The 24,796-nt window shown below is 38.3% G+C and overlaps 1 protein-coding gene across 1 annotated transcript in view; it reads left to right on the plus strand.

Annotated features, from left to right (window-relative positions):
* The first annotated feature begins 3,186 nt into the window (after window positions 1-3,186).
* The window catches only part of LOC105924672 (ras-related protein Rab-26), a 75,292-nt gene continuing 53,682 nt past the window's right edge, over window positions 3,187-24,796 (plus strand). Inside the window, exons 1-2 of the mRNA XM_021315463.2 lie at window positions 3,187-3,853; window positions 6,088-6,198. Of these exons, the coding sequence (XP_021171138.2) occupies window positions 3,668-3,853; window positions 6,088-6,198 (297 nt within the window). The 5' untranslated portion in view covers window positions 3,187-3,667. The remainder of the gene's footprint in view (window positions 3,854-6,087; window positions 6,199-24,796) is intronic.

Genomic DNA, 24,796 nt, shown 5'->3' on the forward strand with positions numbered 1-24,796 from the left:
AAAATTGTTTCCAAACAATTATCTTAGCATTTTGTGGTATAATACCTTTTTGCCATTAAGTTGCAAAATGTGCATGACTACAGAATGTTTATTGTGGTCCAGCTGAATGGAAGATCAAGACAAATGTGAATCTTATTATTTCACCATAATTTTGTGAAACAGCTAGACCCTTGGATCACGGGTACTATTTAGATGAATCTCCCACTCTTTCTAAGCAATTCAAACTTTTAAAAATAAAAAAAATCTGTTCTGCATATTAAAAAGTGGAGCCGTTTTCTATATGAAAAAAATAATTTCTTACATGTGAGCACTTTTCATTTTGGACGGCCACATTAATTGTTCCTTGAAGCTTTAACTGTGACGTTACCAGCTTTCCCATTTCAGACAAATAAACCTATTCAACTCAAAAAGTTGTGAAGCTAACATTTTTGGGTCTAAAACAATCTTTTAAAAAAAGTCTGTTTAATAGACCATAAACAACTCTCTTTTTCAAAGATTCTCTGTGCTTTTCTCTTGGTAGCGCCTCGGGGAGTGAATGTGTGCCTGGCACTGCCAGTCTGCTGTTGGTTGCTCTCGCCAAGGCCTGACAAACAGGGGTGAAGCCTGGCAGGATGCCCCCCTGGTGCCCCCACCTCCCCACACACAGTCGGTCCAAAGGCAGCTGAAAAATAGGGCCGCCAAGAGATCAACAGTTGCTCTGACTTCGGTTGAGCAACTGACCAGGCTGCTGCACACCAACCACTGCACACTTGGGGCACCTGACCCAGAGTAAACTGACAAATGCCTTGGCTTTGGGTGTGCTTCCAGCATGATGTGACCCTAAGGCCCTGATGACCTTTCTGCATTGGGTCTGCACTTGCAGCCACATGAGAGCACTTACAGCCAAACTCTGTCCGCCTCCTTTTAAAAGTCTTAACACTAAATTACTTATACATTTAAACCATCCTTCCCTGATTGTTTGACTTGGTATAATATGATCTAAAACATCTCTAGGGATGTTTGTGTTGCGGCGATTATGTGGAAGTGTCTTGATGCCCTTGTCTTAAAGTTCGTAGCACTTCACAGATTTATTAATTATATTTACTGCTTTATTAGTTTTAACAAAGAGGAGCCAAACCAACCTTATTTAATTTCTCTAAATTGACCCCACAGTTTGTATTTATTAACCTGTTCATAGCTTTATACTGCCAGGTATTTTAACAAAAGCATTTAAAAGTACATAGCAGCAGATGGCTCTCTGGCTATATGGCCCGACCTTCCAATGTTCAGCACGGCCGCTGGGTATGTTTAACTCATTTCTGCAAGGCTGTTAATTTCCCTGAAAGCAGGAATGGATTCCGGTGACCCTTTCCTATATTCCCTCCAAAATGCCCAGCTGTTGCTTTAGTGGACAGCTGCTCTGGGGGCAGAACAAATCTCAGCTGTCGATGGGGAGCTTTGGATGGGGGTTGGTGGAGCCTGAGGTTTGGATTCTCTTAAAACCAATGACACTTCGCTCTTCGGCTTTGCATGACGTTGGGCGGAGTGGGCAAAATCCTGGCAGGCAGTAGATTTGGAGACAGACAGCTCGGTGTGTGTGTTCGTGACCAAGCCGCTCTGTGCGTCTGAACTGTGTGCCAAAAGAGATGTTAGGAGAAAAGGTCAACTTCAGTTTGGCACCCATGGCTCCATTTTTTTTATTTCTTACAATTAAACCTTTACATAATGTTTAACCTGTGATTACCTACATTTTAATGAGCCTGAGATTTGCAGTACTGTGCAAAAATATTCAAACCTCATGAACTTTCTAGTAGGTTAAGTTTGGCTTAAATCGAATCCAATACAACCTGTTACTTCTTGAAGTCAACTAATTAGTAAAGACATCAGTCTGTGGTAATATAATCTCATTATGAATCCAGCTATTCTCTGAAGGCCTAAAAACGTTTTGTGAGCAAACAGCATCATGAAGTCCAAGAAACACAGTAGACAGGTCAGGGAGACCTATCTATTGTGAAGAAGTATAATGTTACAATTCTCTGCAACTTTATGCCTGGTCTGTCTGGTCGACCTAAAAAAACTAAATAGGTCAAGAATTCAATGTTTCATGGAGCACCGTTCAGTCCGTCATCTGAAAAAGGAAACAATATGCCACAACTGCAACTCTACCAAGACACGGACGTTGGCCTGTATGAGCAGGTCAGGCATTAATGAGATAAACAGGCAAGATTGTAAGCACAGAGGAGCTGCAGAGCCCAGAGCTCAGGTGGTATATTCTGTTTACAGAACAGCTTTTACTCAAACACTGCATAAATATGGCCTTTATGGAAGAGTGATCAGAGGAACCTCCTACAAAGCCCTGCAAAAACTTTGCCCCAAGGACTGTATGGAGCACAGCAAACATGTAGAAGAATGTTCTCTTGTCAGCGGAGACCAAAATTACACCTTTGGGTCGACATGTTTTTGTTTCTGTTTTTGTTTGTCTTTATGATCTTTGCTGTCATAATGTGACAAAATGTAAAACACTTCAAGAGGTGTGAATACTTTTCCAAAACACTGTAACTAAACTATGCATCAAATGCAATATACATAAATTAAATGTTTGTTGACTGAGATGCAGAAACTAACTTTGACAGGACTCCATGCTGTCGCTCTGGTTGCAGTTTTTCTTCTCTATTTTTTTTCTTTTTTTTTTTGGGAAAATGACAAACTGTAGTTGATGTACAACGGGGATTTGCCATACATTTAAATCGCCATCTTTAAACAACAACTAACAAACTTTACAACTAATTGTGATTTTCTATTTGACGTGACAGTAGTGCCCTCTTGTGGCGGTTTTCTGAAATCGCAAGCAAAGCATGCTCTACAGGTGGCAAATGTATTTCGACTGTGTCCATCCAACTAATTAAAATATTAACGACTATCATTCTTCTCATTATACTGTTTATTCATTAGTTGCTACATCATTGCCGTGCACTTCCAAAATCCCGCAACTGATGGAGAGATACAGCTCTAAAATTGAGTTGTCTAATGCAAAACAAATAAATAAATAAGTAAAATAACTTTCAACTCAATTTTAAAACATGACTGCAATGAAACAAAGATTTAGCAATATAAATAGGGAATTTAGTCACGCTTGTGATAACCTGCAAGTGGTTTTGGGTTTCTCGGATGTCACTCTTCACGAGTAAAGAGCATTTCAGCACCAAAGACAGTGACACCTTGTCTCAGCGATGATTGAGCCCCGTGGTTCTGTCCTAAACTGCAACTCTCTTAATCCCAAGCGTATCTCTGCGCTTTTGTTTTTAATCGGTTGCAGTACGTTTTGGTGAGTTTTCTGCTGCATCACATGTGCGTGTTGCTGCTACAGCGCTCAGCGCGCCGAGGCTGTTGTCCTGAAAGCAGAGGGACATCAGGAGCAGGAAGCTGCAGAACAAGCAGCCAGGGCGCACTGCGTTTCGCCACATTTTCACTCCTGCTATGAAAAGCGGCGATTTGTGAAGAAACATGCGTTCAGCGCACAGGTGAAAAGAACGGGGTTTAACTTCTGCTGCTGCTGCAACTTTTTTTTCCCCCTTCTTCTCTTTTAATTCAATTTCGCGTGGATTTTGCTTGTTGTTTTTCTATGTAATATTTTGAGATTGACGAAAGAGACGCCGCGGTATTTGAAATCTTTTTTTGTTGGAAAGCGATGTCTCGCAAGAAGGCAGCCAGAGGCAAAGCCGCACACAGCGCGCCGTCGGCTGGCAGCCCCGCCGGGAAAGGCACCGGGAAAGCAGCGAGGAGCAGCCCGAGCATTGTTCAGATGAACGGCGTGGTCCATCCCAGCAGACCCTCCATCAGCAGCAGCAACGAGTTTTATGACATCGCTTTCAAGGTATGAGAAAAAAAACAAAAACAAAAAAAAACAGCAGCTCAGGTTAGGGAAAAATACCGTGTGGTTTTGTTTTGATGGGAACGGTGTGGAAAAGAAAAACAGCCAGGGACATTTGGACAATAACATGCCCACTTTCCAACCTGTACTTTTTTTTTTTTTTTTACCATAGATCTTATTGGCCTAACTTTATCTTTTATGCGAGATGTTTTCCATTTTTAAATGTTTTAGAAATAAATTACAGCAAGAAATGTTTTTTTTTTTCAGTCGGATACGAGGATAGTTTTCTCCTCAGAGTAAGAAATTGTTGCATGGTTTCATCCTCGGTTCACGCGTGTGAGTGGAGAGCTGCCACTTCACAGAAACACAAAACACGAATTCACACCCACAGATTCTCATTGTGTGCCTAAAAAAAAAAAAAAACGCTTCGAGTCTGCCACCTACTTGGTGTTTTTGAAGCCAACGTTTGAAGCAAGTGCAACAATGTCTTTGTGTTGGTATTTTAGCATAACACTAGAAATACTAATTAAAGACTTCTCTTTTCTGTCAAAAACCATACACTCCAAGTATTTTATGTGACGGGCCAGAATAAATATTTGTGATACTGAAGAAATCAAATTATACATTGTTTTCAAATTGTTATTCAAGAAAAAAAATCTGAAAAGTGTGGTGTGCATTTGTGTTCAGTCCCGTCTTTTGATAAAAATTTCCTTCGCACATGAAAACATCTGCACATCATGATGCTGCCAGCGCCATGCTTCACCCTGATGATGCCGTGTTCAGACTAAAGTGCAATGTCCGCTTCAGTCTGAACATGCATTTTGCATATAAGCCAGAAGCCTTTATTCTGGACTCGTTTATTGTGTCTCCTGCGTGGCTTAAAGCAAGCTGCAACATTATGGCTGCCGTTCAAGAATGACTTTACTCCTGCTACTTTTCCATTCAGGTAAGATTGATTTATTGATAGTGGTCCTGTCAATAGACGCTACCACCTGAGTTGTGCAGCTCCCCTACAGGTATAGCCTCTGGGCTGCCTCTGTGATTAATGCTCTCCTCTCTTTACGTGTCAGTTTAAGGGAATGGCATTCACTTGGTAGGATTGTGTTTCTGACATGTTCTTTCCATTTTAAGATGATGTATTGAACATGTGAGATGTTCAAAATTTGAAATATTGTTTTAAAGCCTTGCTTTAAATTCCCCAGCATCGTATCGCTGACCCATCTGATGTGTTAATGGTTCTTAATGCGGTTTTTTCACTAATGATCTCTAACAAATCTCAAAGGCCTTCACAGAGCAGCTGGATTTATACAAAGAGTCAATTCCACACAGTTGGACTCTCTGGCCTCTTGTCCAATTGTTCCAGTGGATTTTATAGGGCTATCAGCATGAAGAGGACTGAACACATCTACATTTTTAATATTTTTAATTTGTAAAAACGTGGATTACCAAATATGATTTTGTTTTCCATTGTATGATAATGCCCTACTTTTTGTTGGTTTATCACAAAATCCAAATACTAAATTCTCTATGTTGACCTTTGTGGTTGTAACCTGAAAAAAGTGGTGTTAAACTTGTTAAAGGGGTGGAATGCTGTTTCAATGCACTGTGAGTCTCCTTATTACCATTGTCCTGCTTCTAGTCACTGATGAACCTTATCAAAATAAGAAATAATAAAAAAAGAATAAAAAGGAAAGAACAATAAAAGCTAAGGGTCAGATTAGCAGACCAACGTCTAAATCTGAGTCTGCTCAGTGACCCTGTTTCTTTCCATCCCTTCTCTCTGCTTCCCCTGTCTTTCATCTCCTCTCTGCTTCCTCTCTAGACCCAGGAGCCACTTTTGATTTCCATATCTGGGTCCCGCAGTCCCTCGGCTAACCTGATAACTGTAATCACATAAAACCTTTAATCCAATCACAGCGCTGAATAAAACCATGCACGGCCCTCTGTGGCAAAGAGCCACAGCAACGTATGTTTGTTCTGCATGTGAGAACACACTTACAGGAAGGATGTAAGAAAATCAACTGGTCACAGACTCAGCCATGTGTACGCTCTTCACTAACCAAGCACAGAAATACAGAGGAGCGGCACCTTTTTAATGCCCCTGTAAAGGATTGTTGTTCTCAGGTTGTCTGGCTGTGCTAATTTAATATGATTCATGGGCTTAAAGTTCAACACTTGGCAATAATCATCTCATCCTTCCAAATTGACTTTTTGGTTTATGTCTTTTAACCATGCAGGTCATGCTTGTTGGCGACTCCGGTGTTGGGAAAACCTGTCTACTGGTCCGTTTCAAAGACGGGGCTTTCCTTGCCGGCAGCTTTATCTCCACTGTGGGAATCGACTTTAGGGTGAGTTCGAATCAATGCACCAAGAAAGCAATCACAAATTCCCCTACAAGCAATAGATGTGCTTTCATATTTTTCACGTTCAGCGCCGTTAGTGAAACAGGGCCAGTGTCTAATAGGATTCTTTTTAGAGCCATTCTGTGTCTTTTAGGCCCAAGAGCTTTGAGTATTTCCTGTGTCAGAAGATAGATATTGATTTCTTAAATTAGTTTGACATGTTTTAGTTTTACAGCCTATCTGGGTGACTATGGCGTCTATCATGTACTGGTTTTGTGGACATTAATGGGCAGCCTGGAGAAAATGGGCCCATTTTTAAATGAGATTCCAAAGGAAATCTGTACATTCCTTTGCAAAAAGTATTCACACCCCTTAATTTGATGCACGGCAACCTTTTATTCAAATATTTTTAATCTTTATGTGTTTAATTTTATCTGATGTATCTTCACAAGAGTCTAAGGCTGCGTTCACACTGCAGGGAAATGCGACCCAAATCCGATAATTTTTCCCATATGCGACCCATGTCCATCTTTTATTTTACTGGATAAGTGTCTGAACGGTCATGTCGTGTTTTATCCGTCTGTCACGTCACTCTCCTTTCTCTCACTACACATCCACACACAGTAGTAGCAGTAAGCGCTCCATAAAAGACCATTAATAGCTCTGCTGCTTTCTTCTTACCTTTGTCTTGCTATGATGTGGTCTTAATATTGTCAGCTCCCATTGCTCAACAGCTCTCTAATAAGAGCAAGGAGAGATGACAGCCGGTATCCACGTTTTTTTTTTTTTTTTTTTCGAGTTTTTTTTTGTTTAAACAAAACTTTATTGAACACTTCTAGCAACCATTACAGGAAGAGCAAGGAGCTCTCCAAACAAATTGTTGAGAAGTACAAGTCAGGGTGGGATTATAAGAAAAAAAATCCAAATCTTTGATATTCCACTGGAGCACCATCAAATCCATCACCTTCAAATGGAAAGCACCTGGTATCACAGCAATCGTACCAAAGGAGGGACACCCACCAGAACTCATAGACCAGGCCAGGAGGGCAGTAATCAGAGAGGCAGCACAGGGACCAAAGGTAAAGAAAGAACCGCAAAGCTCCAACGCAGAGACTGGAGGATTTGTCCACAGAGCCACAACAAACCGTAAACTTCACAGAGCTGGGCTTTATAGAAGAGAGGCCAGGGGGAAAAAGCCATTACTTTGTATTAAAGGTTGGAAGGCTCATTTTGAATTTGCCAAAAAGCATTTGTGCATCTCTCCACATGTATGGAGGAAGGTGCTCTGGTCAGATTAGACTACAATATAGCTTTTCAGTCACCAAGGAAAATGCTGTGTCTGGTGCATACCCAATACATTCCATCACCCAGTGTAACATGGTGGTGGCAGCATCATGCTGTGGGGATGTTTTCCTGCACTGAGGATTGGGAAACTGGTCTGAGTCAAGAAAAAGATGGATGGTGCTAAATAAAGGGATGTTGTTGATTAAAACAATGAATGAATCTCTCTTTAACTTGAGACTTGGGTGGAGATTCACCTTCCAGGACAATGACCTGAATCATATTGTTAAAGCAACACTCGAGTGATTTAAGGGGAAAGATTTAAATATGTTAGAATAGGCTCATCAAGAAATCAATCCAGTTGAAAATCTGTTAGACTTGAAGATTTCTGTTCACAAGTGAAAACAAAACATCCAATAAGAATGAGCTGGAGCAGCTCCTTCTTATTGGATGGAATGGACAAAAATCCAGAAACAAGATGTAGCAAACTAATAGAGACGAATTTAAAGACACTTGCAGCTGGAACTGCCACAATCCATTTTAATTCCAAGCTGTGAGGCAACAAAACATTTTTTTTAAAAGCCAAGGGACGTGAATACTTTTGCAAGGCACTGTACATCATGGATTGCCTCTGGAAGCCTTTTCTTGTTTTACTTGATTAATTGATATGCCCAAGGATAGGCATGCTCATTCACACATAAATCGCAAGGGTACATCTGAATGAATTAGAATGTAATTGAAATGTTAATTTATCACAAGTTATTCAGTTCAAAAGGTGAAACTCATACATTAGAATCATTGATATATTTAAAAGGCTTATATCTGTTAATTTTGATAAATATAACTTGCAGTAAATGAAAACCCAAAATGCAGTATCTTGGGAAATGTGAATAATACTTAAGGCCAAATAAAAAGTTATTTTTAATACAGAAATATTATGTTATGACTTACACAATCATTGGGAACCTTGCTGACTTAACATTTATCTATGAGGCAGGTAAGAATTTCTTAAGAACATAGTTGTTTACAGAAAGCTGTTTGCACTGATCTCAATTGAAACTCGGGTGGAAGGAAAAAGTGTTGTAGAAAAAGACAAAAACAAGGTTGATGACGGCACCCTTCAGAAGGTTTTTGAAACAAAGGCTGTTCAAAAGTTTGAGGAAAATTAACAAGGCTTGGATTTGCATTTGTACTCATTGCTTCCATATTCACCACATCAAGAACCAAAAATCCACAATCAGCATTTTGTAACCGTCCATCACGGCATTTTTGGTGAGACACCGGCTCAGAATTCTCACGTAACATACAGCCACAAATCAGACAAAGGATATAAAAGGGTGCAAATAGTCCTTAGCATCTGATAAAATTTAAACACACAAGTCAAAAAAAAGCCAGCAATCATTTTACAGTATGATGCAAATGTAACCAGAACGTGAGCTATGGCCCTTCTCTTGTTAAGCCACTCCTGTGTCCAAAAGAGTCTCACCTGGACTGAGGAGAAAAGGATCTGGATTGCTGCCCAGTGCTCCTTTTTTTTAGGTGAAAATAAATTTTGCATTTCATCTGAAAGTCAAGCTCCCAAAGTCTGTGGGGAGAGGAAAGAGGCACAGGATCCAAGCTGCTTGAGGTCCAGTGTGACATTTCTACAGTCAGTAATGATTTGAGGATCCGTGTCATGTGTTGCCGTTGGTCCTCTGTATTTTATCGAGTCCAGTGTATGTGCAGCCGTCTAGCAGGACATTTCAGAGCACCTCATGCTTCCCTCTACTAACGAGCTGCAGAGAGATGCTGATTTCATTTTCCTGTTGGATATAACACCTTTCCACACTGCCTAAAGTACCAATACATGCTTTAATGACCAGGGCGTCACTGTGCTGGATTGGACCACAAGCTTGCCTGACTTAAACCACATAGAGAAGCTATATATGTTGTCAAAAGGCAGATTAGAAAAACCAGAGCCAACACTGCACAAGAGCTAAAGGTTGTTTTTTTTTAAAGCAACCTGGGCTTCCTTACTATCTCAGTACGACCATAGGATGATTGCCTCCACTCCACACCAAGATGATGCAATAATTCATCTAAAAGACGCTCCAGCCTAGTACTGAGTGCATCTACTGTGAAGTACATGGACACAGATCTTAGTAGCTCCTTATTTTTGTTATTTTGTGGATCATATGTCAAATTCTTAATAAGTTGGATTTTCATTGGCTTTAAGCCATAATTATCAAAATTAAAAGCAATAAACAGTTGAAACCAGTGGCGGCTGGTGAAAAGAAATCTTGGTGGGGCTGGCCAATAGATTTCCCTGCCTAACCCAGTACATGCCATCAAATTAAAAGTCGGAAAATTACTAAGATTCCACAATAAGCATTTAATTCCCTTCTCAGAATCAGCAGCTTACAGATACATTCAACCATTTACAGCTATAATAGGTCTTATTTTGGAAAGGAACAGTAAATACAACACTAAAATTCACAATTTGTCACTAAAGTAGGCATACACCATACTGTACTGTCATTATCTTCAGCCAAATGGTTTCACAATGACACAATGGGTTTCACAACACAACAGAAACACAACAGAATTTCAAAATATGAAAAAAAATTATCAGCTGACAAAATTATGTACCTGATACAATGTTCACAGCACCTTCCAAAATCCTTTCAACATATAGCCCAATAATCAAACTCACTTACCACATGACAAAATGTGTGTGTCTCTCTCTGTCGTCGTCGCCGTAATCTCTACGTCACTGCCTTACTGACTGCTAGCTACATTACTTTATGTTTAAATGGCTTGCCATATAACTATATCACTCTGTAGCAAGGGCTATGAGTCCAGTAGCCCCACAGCCATTCATTTTGGCGATGCTGATTGGCCAAATATTTATACATTTTCCCTAGCAACATTATATGATTGGTTATTTCGCTACACTTGGGGGGCTCCTTGAGTGACAGCCCTACGGGAGAAATGCAACGTTCTGTCGGTGGAAATGCACTGTTAAATGAGAGTCAATTGGTAGAGTCAATTAGTAGAAGTGTTTTAATAATTCATAGTACATGTAGCCACATACTATTAATTAAAAACTGACATTAATAATACATTTGAATTATTTTGAAAAGTCAAAATATTTTGACTATTCCCCTCCACATCTAGGGAGGGCAGTGCCCGAGCGCCCCCTATGGGCCACCCGCCCTTGGTTGAAACGTATCACTAAGTGAATCTGTTGATTATGTTATTTATTATATTATAAAGTAAATTTTCAGTGGCATAATTTATTGAGAGGTACCTGTGGGGGTTTTTATCTGTCACGTGAAAATACACGTAGACTATCTTGCTATCCCAATGCCAGGCTATGAGTCGATCTCCTGTTCTATGAATTTACATTCTTGTTATATTCTGTTTTATTTGTATATTTTTGTATAGATTTTTAAAAATCCTACTTGGCTGAACATTTCTTCGATTCAGAGTATGCTATTTTTAACAACTACAGTATTTTATCTTATCCTTTAAAGTCATGGTTACTGTGCACTCTTGTCTTATATTCTTATCTTTTGTCTTTATTTAATTTTTTTTACTTGGGAAAAAATATGTGAATCTCCATGCTTCCTTTTCCTTATTAATTTCCTCCTCCTCCACTCAAATTATCCCTCTGGGGGATAGTAAAGGACATTTCTATTCTAATGTGTTCTAATTTACAGTTTTTTAAAAACAGCATTAGAGTTGAGGATGCACAACAATAGACATCATCCTGTCAGACCCCACATTATTCACCGTGCACTCTAAAAAGTCATCGGCTGCAGGCAAATTACTTTGCCTTTGGGGGCATTGACCACCATCCCACTTCCCATTGCATGCATTGATCATTGTTTAAATCTAGAGTTTGGAGAAAAAAATAGCTTAAAAAGAAAAGCTGGTGAAGAGAGAAGCTAGTTTTAAAACTCAAAGTGTTTCCATCTACTGTATGGAAACGGATGCTTTTAAATGAAGAAACTGGATTCAGTTGGTTAAATGTTTTTTTGGGGTTTTTTTTATCCTCCATCTACAGTTGGTTTCTTGTAGAATTTTGGCCCATTTGTGGTGGCTGTGGCTCAGTGGGGATAAGCAGTCATTTGGCAATTGGTTGATGGAGAATTCGATTCCAGCTCCCTGTCACCACATGTCGAAGCGTCTTTGGGCAAGATACTGAACCCCATGTTGCCCACCAATCTGTGAATCGGTCTGTGAATGAGCAAATGTGATTGTTGTGTAAAAACTGAATGGTCAGGAAAAAATAAAAGAAACTATATAAATGCAGTTTACATTGTGTAAAATATTACTAGGGGCCTGGTAGTTAGAGAGCAGGGCGTATGTGTCCTAGTTCAATTTCCACAGTCTGCCACTGTTTTTATCCGTAAAACTGATCACGGAGGAAAACAGCAGTTTGTTTTATTAAGTTAAAAAGAACTTCTGTGGGTTTTTTATGTCTGTGCTCTTTCTACTATAACCACCAGCTGGTCGAGCCAGATAACAGTTCACGCTGAGCCTGGTTCTGCTGGAAGTTTTCCTTCCTGTAAAAAGGGGAGTTTTCCTCTCTACTGTTGCTTTATGCTTGCTCAGTAGGAGAGATTGCTGCAAAGTCACCGACAATGCAGACGACTGTCCTTGTGGCTCCACTCTCTTTCAGGAGGAGTGAACGCTGCTTGTCAACCCTCGATGCAATCTGCTGGGTTTCCTTAGATACATTTTGAACCATCTGTGTGATTTGATTGAATTTTACTTTATAAAGTGCCTTGAAATGATGTGTTGTGAAGTGGTGCTATATAAATAACATTGAATTGAATCAAATAAGATTAAACCCATGATTTTCCGTTTCTGAACACAATAATGTGTTGTTCATCTGTTCTGGTTATACCTAACACCTAAGTTTACTAACAGTTTTGAATCATTCATTTATTTGTTGTTCTACAATCACGAAGATGAAAATGTCAATTTTGCTTAATCAGATATGATCTTCAACTGGCAACAAGTGCTTATGTCAGATGGCCAAAATGAAGCTTTTATCAGCAAAAAACTCTCAGTGGATATGTTTTTTTCCACACACAAAAAAAGAAAGAAAGCTAAATATGTAAAAGAACCCCATGAACACTAGTAAACATAGTGTAATGAAAATAATCAACATTGGATCATTTAAGCCAGAAAACCCTATTCCTACTCTGGCAAAGTCAACACAAAAATTATTCACCAAAAGTACAATAAACCTTCTTTGATTGCCATCTCATGCTACAGACACAGCATATTTAAAGTAATGAACCTTTTTTTTTTTCTTTTGCTAGTTTAGAATTTAAGGAAGCTTTTGAAATGGTGATTTAGTTTCAGTTTTTTTTTTTTATCTCAGTAGGATTGCATGTCAGCAGACCTCGGACAAAAAGTAGCAGGCGACAGTTTTCTTTTAGAACAGTTTTTACTATGAGAATAGTAAATCTTTTGTTCTTAGCAACTGGCAGATGTGATACGACAAACACTGGGTGGTTGTCTATGAACCAAACTCTCAAACTGACTCAGAAGAGACTCAGACAGACAGAGAAGCACCGAACCATCAGGGAAGTTGTGTGTCAGCCAAATCCTATTTTTTGGCCTGGTCAACCTACAGATTTGGTACCAAGGATTTCATCTGCCGTGACGTTTTGCCTCGGTCACGTCTAATTTTTAAAAGGCCCAGGAAACTTCATTTATGTCTTCGTGCACCTACTGTAGAGACAACCCCAATCATTTTTGCAACATTACTTATTTTGCTTGGTTAGCAAAGTGTTTCTGAAGTGAGAGAGGGGAAACTCAAGATGTCCAGACTGAATTGAAATCATTCTGGAGATACTTTTCTCTGTCAGAGGAGGACAGACTGAGCAGGGTTGCAGCCAAGGCCAACAAGCCCTCCAGTTGACAGAGGAAGGGCTGAGAACTGACGCACCCTGGAGCAGAAACCCAACTTGGTTCTAAGAAAGCAGACAGCCAATCTGACCCAAACATAGGCACTTCTTTTCTGAGTGTAGCGGTTCTGTGTAGAAACTAACAGACTCTACAACTTCTCTCGGCCAAATCTTTCATTCAATTAAGACACGGAATCTGAACTTAAAATTGTACTCGGAGGCCTTCTGTTTGAGTTTCAGGCTGATACACTCTCACAGTACTTTTTATAAAGCTTGATTTTACTCAGTTAATAACCGTCTCAAAATAAATTCTCGGTTCATTCTGGAATAATTGAATTTCTTGTTTATGTTATATTTTCTTAATAGTTTTTTTGGTTCATTAGATTACTCATTTGTGAATTATTGATTATATAAGTAACACTTATTCTGTTAGTGTCAATTTAGTATAAATTAAATATACTCCTCTCATTCTTTGTCATACAGTATGCAATTACAGCTCAGTGATTATGTAAAAGGTTTTCCCATCAGAGAGACTGCCAACTAAGAATACTCTTTACAGGAATGTAATTAATCAGCCTGAATATTTGCAACAATAAATGATCCGCCATTTCTGAGTCTTTATCGTTCACTGCATAGGCATTGAATCCCAATGCTGCTGTATAAACAACAATTGACAAGGGGAGGTTTAAATCGCAGCTATGAATAATTATAATAGTAAATCAGTTACTTATTACGGAATATGCTCCAATAAAAGTTTAATCGGCTTGGTTGCAGCATGCTAACTTATTCTCCATTTGTCTCCCACACCTTTTAACTACATGAGAATTTCACTCAGACTTGACTTTGTGAAAACATTGGTTGAGGTTTTAAAGTTTAAAAACTTAAATAACATCCAAGGTCCTTATACTCCGCTGAGGCACATTTGCCACCTGTTTCTGTTGAACTTAGTATCTGAGCCCTGCGTGGCCCTGTGTGTGGGTTGGATGTGGTTGTGGGTGGATGAGCAGTTGGTTTATTCACTTATGTAACACCTGGCATAACACTCTCACTTTTAGGTCTATCTAAGGACACCGAAAGGCCTTCATCCACTCCCTCACTGCATGTGACATTTCCTACTAATGGATAAGAAACTACCAAACTCATAGAGCTTACTTTGTTGGTTTGTTTTTCTGGCTCCTTGTTTAATTGGAGTGTGGTGAAGAGCTGCTTTGCTCAAGGCTTCAGCTTTTTTATTCCCAGGTTTGGTAAATGTTTTTAATGTTTCTATTGAAGATGCCTGTGCAAATTCTCGGTTATCCGGGTCACTGCAACAGCAAACAGGCTTAAATCGGAGGCCACCGGACTTTCGATCAGTTCTTTCTGAAAACGTTTCGACGCCTAATCCAGGAGTCTTTGTCAACTTCAACTGCACAAGTAGCATAAAGAAGTGAGCCAGCCTGAAGAGTACAGAGACCGGGACTTTGTTAAAAAGATTTGTTTGGGTTTTGTTTCTTTTTTTGGATCGTCTACGGAGACGGTGTGACAGGGGGTGATTGTTATTTTAGGGAAGACAGTTTTGATTGCCTTTGTTGTTGGGAACAAAACACAATTTGCTTTGCGCTGGGATTTGATCCGGTTTCCTCTTCAAAGCTGCAGCACCATTCCATGTTTGTCCCTTTTTTTATTGTGCTTTCATGTCAATTAAATCTCAACATGTTATCAGGATTATAGAGCTGCTTTGGCGCAACGCTTGGCTTAAACTGAAGCAAATATCAGTGTGGGGAAAAAAACGTACATTTTCATTTGTATTTATAAAAATATGTCTCTGAATCTAATCATGGCAGAGGCAGATGCAATGTATCGACGGTAAATGTGCCACTGCACTACATAAACAAGCTGTGGCACCATTATGTAAATATTATGGCATGGATGAAATTAATTAGATGCAAATTCTCCTCTATAGCCGCTTAATGAATCAACCGCTGAGACAATGCTAATATTCTAGATATTATCTTTGGATTTCTGAGGATGTGTAATTATGTTATCCTTATACAACTCCACCTCCTTGCCACTCTGCTGCATGTGTAATACTTATTGGAACCAGCAGATAAATAAAAGTGTCACCTTTTTTCTGTCATATTTGAACCACAAAACAACATGATTGTTTAACAGTAGTGATATAGCAATGAAAAGCGTGACTTTTTCACACTATAGGTATTACAGTAAAATCCTCGCAAAGAATCCTTGCCATGGTAACACAATACAGATAGCCGTGTGTTAGACCTTAAGGCAGACCCCCCTTTTTCACTCTCAAACATCGTACTGCCTCTGCTTCAAATTCCTGACTTAATACTTTCATCCCAGAGTCTTAATTTGGAAACAAAGTCAGAAGACTTTGAAAAAAAAACATATATTCATAACTGACAATTAACATGAAGAAACAAAGATCAATAGAAAATGAATTATGTAGAGCTTAAGATAAAAAGTAAAAATCCTCAGAGAGAAGCCAATTAAGATTATTTTTATCAAGCCATCTTCTTCATGTTCTATAAAAATAAACAGTTTTTGTATTTGTTACTTTATATCATATTTTATTCGGTGAAGATATCATCTTCCCAAGTGAAAATCTGAATAAAAAATAAGACAGAGTGTCCGGAACAACTAGTGAAGAGCACATCCACTTTATTAAAATTGCTTACAATTTATAAGCTAAATAAATAGTGTATCCCTACAAATGTTAGCTTGTGACCAGTGGTGGAGGTTGATTTAAAAAATAATAATTAGGGGGACACACTACAGGTTGGGGATCACAACACAACAATAAACTACTTGAACATAGAAATCCATCCACAACCACCTTCTGTCTACTACTGGAATTTTAGGTCTGGTCAGTCCAGTGCAAATGCCTTTATCTGATTTTATTACTCCAGCAATAGAGTTGTGAAATTTTTATCTTGTAAATAAATTACTGAATTTTCTTTAGCATTCACCATTCTCTCCTGTCTTTTTGCCGTTGTTTTTGTCTGACTTTTCTGTTTGCATTTGTATGTTTTAGTCACATTCGTGCCTGTGCGTCTCAACTGTCATGGGTGCGACTTTGAAAAAAAAAAACAACACAAAAGACTAACACAGTATATAAAATAAACTCAAAATGAAATGGGAATACTGAAAAATCAAAAGGTCAGACACATAACTCCTTTTTATTTTGTAGTTTATATTTACTTTGTCTATACTTTATACCTGCATTTTGATGGGGTTGCCACCTGTGCACCTCCTCTTGGCAAGCCACCAATGTTTGTGACCCTATAAACTGCTCTGATTTGTGACAGTAAACATAGTGAGGATTTTAGGAGAAGCTTTTTTTCTCACAGTAGATGAAAGTAAAAAGAAAAAAAAAAGAGCAAGGCACTGTAGAAACAAAAACAACTGAGGTAAAATTTCCAGTTACCCAGATACAGAATGTATGGCTGTTTTGTATTAAATCATTTAACCTTGTGTGAAAAATAGAACTATCTGCCTTCAGTGAGCTGGCTAAACCCAAAGCAAGTTCCATAATATCTTTCCCATATTCCATTTTTTTCTCTTTACGTTTTTCAGAAATATCTTTTTCAAAGTAAACGGATTTCTTTTGCCTTAAAGAAAACTATATTATACTAGTATGTACAGTATATACTACTAGTGGTTTTACATTTTAACAGTTGGATTGAAAAATAACCTAAAGTTATTGACATTCATTATACATATTTTTACAATTACCTATCAATTGTTTTAAAGTCATTTTAATAGAATAGCAACAAATTACTAGCGCACATACCTTGTGTGAATGCTTTTGTGGAAGAAATAGCTCAGACCTTACCATTATATTTACTTTCTTTTTGTATAACTGCAGTAGTTTTGTGATTGTGTCTCACTAACCAGTATCCATGTTCTGGATGTTTTTTTTTTTTCTGTTTGTTTTGTTCTTTTATAGTGACCAACAATTATCCCTCATGGAGTTTCTGGAGAGCCTCTGTTGCCCCAACACAGGATTAACTGGTTTTAGAAAAGCTGCAACAATATTCTAACAACACTTACAAAACTAAAACATTCGCAGCAATATAATGTAATTTCTGCTAAAAAATATGTCAAAAGGAGCAATACGTGAAATTTCATTATTTCAGACAGAAAGAACTAAAAAATAGTTTGGTAAAGAACAAAGGTATCTTTTTAGATGGACTATGGCAAGACATCACTCACCACCTCTCTGTGTTGTTCTAAAGTCTCTTCTTAACATAGCCAGGCCGACCGTGCATACACATACTGTATGTCCATGTGAACTGCTGCACCTCAGGGCTTAGCCCCTCCCTGCCCGTAAAATGTCACCGTCAGACACAAAATGGCAGAGAACACGCCGAGGGGATAAAATTGTTGTCTTGCAAACAGCATTTTAAAGTTATGAGTTATTTCTTCACTAGAAATATTCCTGTTTTGCTATGTTTTTAAACAAGGCGATGGGTGAGAAGGGGAAGAAAAAGGGGTTAGGGAGTTTGTCCTGCAATTGGCAGGCTGTCAGTCCGATTCCCCCTCTCTGACCTTGGGCAAGACACTTCACCCAAATTGCCTGCTGGTGGTGGTCAGAGGGCCCGGTGGCGCCGATGTATGGCAGCCTCTCTTCTGTCAGTCCGCCCCAGGGCAGCTGTGGCTACTAACATAGCTCACCACTGTCAGGGTGTGAATGGGTGTATGACTGATTGTAGTGTGAAGCGCTTTGGGGTCGTCTGACTTCTTAAAAAGCGTTGTAGTACAAGCCATTACCATAGAGAGAGGTGTGGCTTGTTACACATATGGTTTTGTACTACAGACAGTCCTCAAGCCTGCGATAGACTGGCGACCTGTCTAGGATTGAACCCCGCCTCTCTCCCATTGACAGCTGGATATAGGCACCAGCACCCCTTGCGACCCCAACAGGGATAGACGTGTTAGAAAATGGATGGATGGATGAATGGATGGACAGTGCTCAAGTCCCATCTAGTGGTGAAGTATTGCTTATTGCCTTTAAGTAACCGTGCATCTCGCTCTATAAGAGATCTATGCACAGGGAGATGTTTGCTGAGGTGCAAGGCTGTCTTCATCTTGACTGCCATGTCTTCTTTGCTGTTCCAACTAATCGTGTGTGGACAAACCTTACAGAAAAGTTGTTCTACTGCTCAGTAAAAAAACTGCTTGCCTTTGAAAATTATTTAGTGACTGGTGTTATAACTGCGTGCCTCACTGTGCTTTAGACTCTCCCACACAGTGGTCAATTGGGCCTTTGCTGAGTCATGTTAGATAGACACCCAGAACCAGCAACCAGTAAAGTTCCTCTTTTTCTGCTCTTTTACCGTGAACGATAGTGTACAGAACACACTGAAACCTTAGTTGTTGGATAGACCCAAAATGTTATAGATGAACTCCACAAATTACCAAATTCTGATGTTTCATGATATATGGAGGACTCCATTTTATAGTTATGCCCAAATACATAAATCTGCCCTCTTTTTCTTTTTTACTTTTTAATACTCATGGGGCTTTAAAAATAAGACACTGGCTGGGTGTAGATATGCTAAACGTTGAGTCTGGATCTAGATCGGGATCCAGACTTTGAGAATCACTGGCAAAGACATCTATAGCCCAGGCTATTGTGAAAAAAAAATTTTAAATCATTGTTGCTACATGGTCTCTTGGCAATATGAAGAAAGTAACAAAGAGCAATTAATGCATTAATGTGGAGGTTATTGCCTTGAAATGCTTTGCGACTGAACTTTTCCATCCAGATATTATCATGTCAAAACCTAAGAACAATTTGTCTCAGTACAAGATTTTGTGGGATGTTTATGACAAGTTGTTCAAGATGTTTTCCCGTCACTGTTTTACTGCATTGATATACCATTTAAAATAATATTCCTCATTTCTTTGCTTCGGTTCTCCTTTCCTTCATAAGCATCTAATCCAGGAAGCTTGTAATTGTGACTAAATTCTGATTAAAGACTTTTACGGTTCTACTCCCTTTCCTTTTTACCCCATTGAGGTTTAATGTACGTGTGGATTTTCAAAAAGCCCTATCTAATTTGGATGTCGCATCTCAATGACCATTCTTCATTTATAGTGATATATAACAAGAGCTCATCTCATTTTTTTTTTTACATTTTGCATCAAATTACTAAAGGCCTGCTTCCTTTAAATAAGACATTTGCAGCCTTAGCATCTCCATACATGCTGAGTGTCCCTAAAACAGTCTCTGAGAATACAAATGAGTGTCAGAACCACTGATTTACACATACAGAATTTAATGTAGAATGACCTGAATTGGCGAATTGAATTAGATGTCTAAGTGAAACCTAATTATCTAGAAAAGTGCATCTCTCATATTAAGGCTTTCACTCATTTTAAGCCTCTTCTTTTGTTTAATTTTTGTCCCTTTCTGTATGCACTTTCACTGCCTTTCTTCCTTGTCCTTGTAAACTGTGACTTGAAAATCAATCTCGGAGAACATCCTGACTTCTAAAATGTCCCTGGAGGAGAGAGTTACAAAGAGCAAACTTACAGGGAAATACAAGCAGCAGTATAAAGGTGTATCACTTTGGGAAAGGTTTTTATCACTTTTTCCAACAAAAAAATGCAGTGCTGTAAAATAATGTAGAATAGTTCCTCTCATACTGTTGTTTTTTTACTTGTCAGGCATCTCAATATTCAGCAAGCTGTGACCAAATGTGATGGAGTTGTAACAAGTCTCGTTAGTTTTTATATCTGATCTTTTGACTGTTTTTTTTTCTTGCTCCTTCCAGTGCCTTAACCAATAAAATAACAAAATCAAGGAGAATGAAAAATGTTTCACTTTTTCTGCTGCTTCTGAACCACGTACTATTTGAAATGGCATACATGAATTACTTGACTAATAACATTATTTTGCATATTCTATGTAATTTGCAATGTCCCCCTGATCCAGCTCATTTGCATAATTATAGATCAGCTGAGGCTAAATCAGAGAAAATGAGCCCAGAAGATTAAATGTTTGTAACAAAATGAGAGTTTACCAGAAAAAAAATTATTTATCAGTGGCTAAAGAGGGTAAAAATCACCTCAATAGAAATTAGGTGCTAATTTCCAACCCAAGGAAGAATAGTTTCAGTTTTCTGCCGTGAACAACACCCTGAAACCAAGGACTTATGCAGCATAACAAACCCTCCTCGGACGTTTCGTGATTTACTGAGAGTTCTGTGTGTTGAAGTGGCCTATAAAAAATCCCTGACAGGTTTAGGAGAGATGAATCACATGGAGCATGCTAACTGATGCCATCATGCTTGTAGCCAGTGGTAACAAAACAGCCTTTCTTAGGATGGTTTACCTTTACAGCAGATGGACGAAGTAAAAGGCATGAATAGACAACAGAAACATAGTCAGCAGCTGTTTATCCTGGGGCGTCCTAAACTGTCATGGTTTGTGAGAAATTTACAATCATCTCAATAAAGGTGATGGTAAAAAAAAAAACATCTAAAAAACATACAAGATCAATTCCTTTTTCTCGTTAAACTTGTTTATCTGATACTGACCCTGCGAGTGACTTGAACTTTAAAGCAAAAAGGCTGATGTATGTAAAGACGTATTTCGGTTTTAACAGGAGAATTAGTTTTACATGTAACACACATCTCCTTTGATTCATATATCAAAGGACATGTAGTGTTATTTTTGGTTGCACTTTGTATGGATGCGGAGGTGGAGACTGAATCAGTTAACCAGTAAAAGCTCTGTGTTGTGAAAATATTCAGATGAGGTTGCAAGTAATTTCACTCTTATTTTAAAATATATCAAACACCATTATCTTCTTCTTGCATTACAACATTCTGGAAAATTCTCACATCTGTGTTTATAAATCAGCATTTGACTGTCGGATAAAGGCTTTTGTTATGTTAAGATGTATTTCTATGCAACAGTAATTTGAATGTACACTGATATACCTACTTTATAACTACTATCAGTGATAAGGTAAAGGTGCTGTCTAGCTATGGGTTGGTTTCCACGTCTCGTACTATAAATAAGGCCTATTTAAGTAAAGTGTATATAGTGGTCTACCTAATTGCTTTTATTTTAAAAACATGCTAAAACTATCAAAGATACTTATAATTACTATTATAATAATTAGTGAATGAGTCCATTTGGCTGCTCCCTTTTGCAGCGATTGCCAAAGCAAGTCACCAGAACTTGCACACAGGCCTGGCGGAGTTTTAACCTGGATCCTTTCCTGATGCAACCGGGATTCAAACCAGGTCACCCGCTCACTATACCACAGAGGAACCTAATAATTACTAAATATTAATTATAAAACTCTCTGGATCAGGGGTCACCAACACCAACACAGATAGCCCTCATGGACCACATATGGGGCCCTGGAGCCTGTTCTAAATGTAGCACAACCCACCAGTGAGCTGCATCTAATATTTTATTTTTTTGCTCTTCCTTTTTAATCACACTGCATTTATACAGATTTTTTTTTTTTTTAATGGGAATTTTTTTAAAAAAAGCAGTCAAATTGTGTTTATTTTATAGTGAAGATAAGCTCTAACTCTTCTAGTTCAAAGATCAGCACTGGTTGCAATTCATATGACACAGCCTATGAAGTAGCTGTAAGTTTCAAAAAGGTCTGTGACACCGGCTCTGGATTGATGAAAAACAGAGAAAAACTATGCAGAGATGACCATCTGTTGTTATGAGTTACTTTCTGGTGAAAGTGACTGCAGTATAGCAGCAAATTTCAGATGAGATACACAAGAAAAAAATACAAAGTATGAGACAGTGTGGTATCCATCTGTTGCGCGAGCTTGAAAAACGTATCTCTCTTTATTTGAAAGTTGACTTGAAACTCAAAGTATTGGATTTAAAGTGAACATTGTGTTTTGATCATTCTTACTGACTTAACTTGAACTCAGATCTTTCTGCATCACCAGACCTTTCATTCATGAGCAGACGTTTCTTTTGTCTTCTTTACTTAAACCATGCTTACTATGGCATACAGTATTTATGACAGCATATTTTTAAACAAGTGTCACTGATTTGGGTTTTAAGTTAGACAGTGATTTTAAATTAGATGGTCAGATCAGAGCAGTAGTTAGATCATGTTTTTATCACTTAAGGCAGCTGGCAAAATTGAAATAATTTCTGTCAAGACAGCTCATTGAAACAGTGATCCATGCTTTTATATCATCCCGCCTGGATTACTGTAATGGACTCTATGTTGGAGGGAATCAGTTTTTGCTCTCTCATCTGCAGCTGGTTAAAAACGCTGTTGCACGTCTTTTAACAGGTACTCCAAAAACAGAGCATATTACCCCCCTGTTCTGGCCTCACTCCATTGGCTCCCAGTACATTTTGGAGTTTATTTTAAATTATTTTTGTTTTTTAAGTGTCTGAATGACCTTTCCTGAGCTTCTTCATCCCGTCTTGCCCTCTCGGCCCCTCAGGTCAACTGAACTGCATCTCCTGGAGGTACCGAGGTCTAAGAGGAAGCTCAAAGGGGGCGTGGCCTTTTCTACTGTCAGTCCTCAATTATGTAATAACCTTCCCCTGCACATAAGAGAGGCTCCTTCGCTGCCTACCTTTAAAACTTGGCTTAAAACGTACTAGTGTACCACTAGTGAGACTTAGTTTTCGATTTAAGTTGGTTTTATTGTTTCTTTTAGGAGTTTTTATTTATTATCTTTTGGTTTTTTAATGGATGTGTTTTAGCTTGTAGCTATAAACAGCACTTTGTTTCAGCCGTTGGCTGTTTTTAAGCGCTTTATAAATAAAAATATGGTATGGCATATACGGTCTTTAAATATGCAATCAGTTTGTGTTTGCTTGCAAACTAATGTTTTAATTTAAAACGCATGTAGAATTTAAGTTAATATTGATAAAGAAGGTGGCAAAACTTTGTTATGTTTTTGTCCTTTCAGGTGAAATAGGGTCTGTGTATACAGATTTAATGCCTCACCCCTTACCCCATAATCCTCGCCCAATAATACAGCGGGACTGTTTTATTCATCACCCGAGTTGTTTACTCTGTGGTTTGATCAGCCTTCAACAAACATGTTTTTAGGATAAAAAAAAAGTACTATAATATTGTGGTTAAAAAGAACTCGATAGTTCTGAGGGGAAACAAACTGAGGATAGGTTGTTTGACAGACTTGTTGTGAAAAACTAAAATACTCTGTGCTGTAGCAGATAATATGAAAACTGGTTTTACTAAAAATGTTTCTCTCTTAAAAGGATATTACCAAGCATGTATATATTTTAATAAATATCTTATCTTTCGCACCAGTTAATGATAAAAGTCTTTCTTCAGCTCATAAAAAAAATAAGCAATGTGCTTCCCATTCACTTTCACCAGCCAGACACTATGCAGCACATTTAGGGACTGGCAGTGATCACATCCGCATGGAGAAAATAAAAAATAAAATAGAAACAGGGAGATTGACAACAAAGCTGAGCAGATGTGAAAGCTGTTAATGAACCAGGAAAGGTTCAGGATGGCAGCTTGAGTAATGCCAATCCGTGAATGCAGCCAGACATTGTTCGCAGCCTCTCTTACAGCACTGTTGGCTCATACGCTTCTATGAAAACTGACAACTTAACAGTGACAGCTGTTATTGTGTCTAAGGGATGGAAGCTTTGTGCTCACGTGAAAGCAGCTGCTCTGAAAAATTAAGAGTTTTGCGCTTAATCAACTTAATTTATAAATTAAAAAAAAACATCAAGCTAATCAGATTTCTCAGAATGAAGACACAAAATATAAATATGTATATAAAAACACTCAAATACATTTTTATTGCTTTAGTATAATCTCTGAAAATATTTTGAATAGTCATTATTTTGTTGGAAAATATATATAACATAAAAAAATTGTTTATTTATACCATATAACAGGTGAGCCGAGTTGACTCTAATCAGTGCAGCAGGTGGATCTGATTAAGAGCAGAGTGTTGGCTGAAAGAGACTTAGCTGATTGGATGGTGGCTGAGAGGTTTATTAGAAAAAGTTTAAAAAAAATCTAAATCAAGTGATTCAGAGATATGTTAAAATGTGTTAATTGTCTCTATCTTTAAAATCTAAAATGATACAGTTTCTGTTTGAAACTGTATGACCACAACTACTTCAAACCAGTTTTGGAGATACCAGAAAAATTAGGCTGGAGAAGGGCCAATCTTTAAGTTGCCACCATGAAACTGGGATGTAATTGAATGATAACATTGTTAATAAATTCCACAGATCTTGTAGTGCATTAATGTTTCCAGAAATGTGTTTAGCATCAGAGGTTCTCTCCACCATTGGCGTCTCTGGCATGATAAGTTAAGTGGGGCACCAAAACTCAGCACCTATTACCAGAAACTATTGTTTTTTTGTGATGCATACAACCTGATTTTCATCTGTGTTAAATTACACAGATA

This window comes from Fundulus heteroclitus, chromosome 16 (genome assembly GCF_011125445.2).
Source record: "Fundulus heteroclitus isolate FHET01 chromosome 16, MU-UCD_Fhet_4.1, whole genome shotgun sequence".
Lineage (NCBI taxonomy): Eukaryota > Metazoa > Chordata > Actinopteri > Cyprinodontiformes > Fundulidae > Fundulus > Fundulus heteroclitus.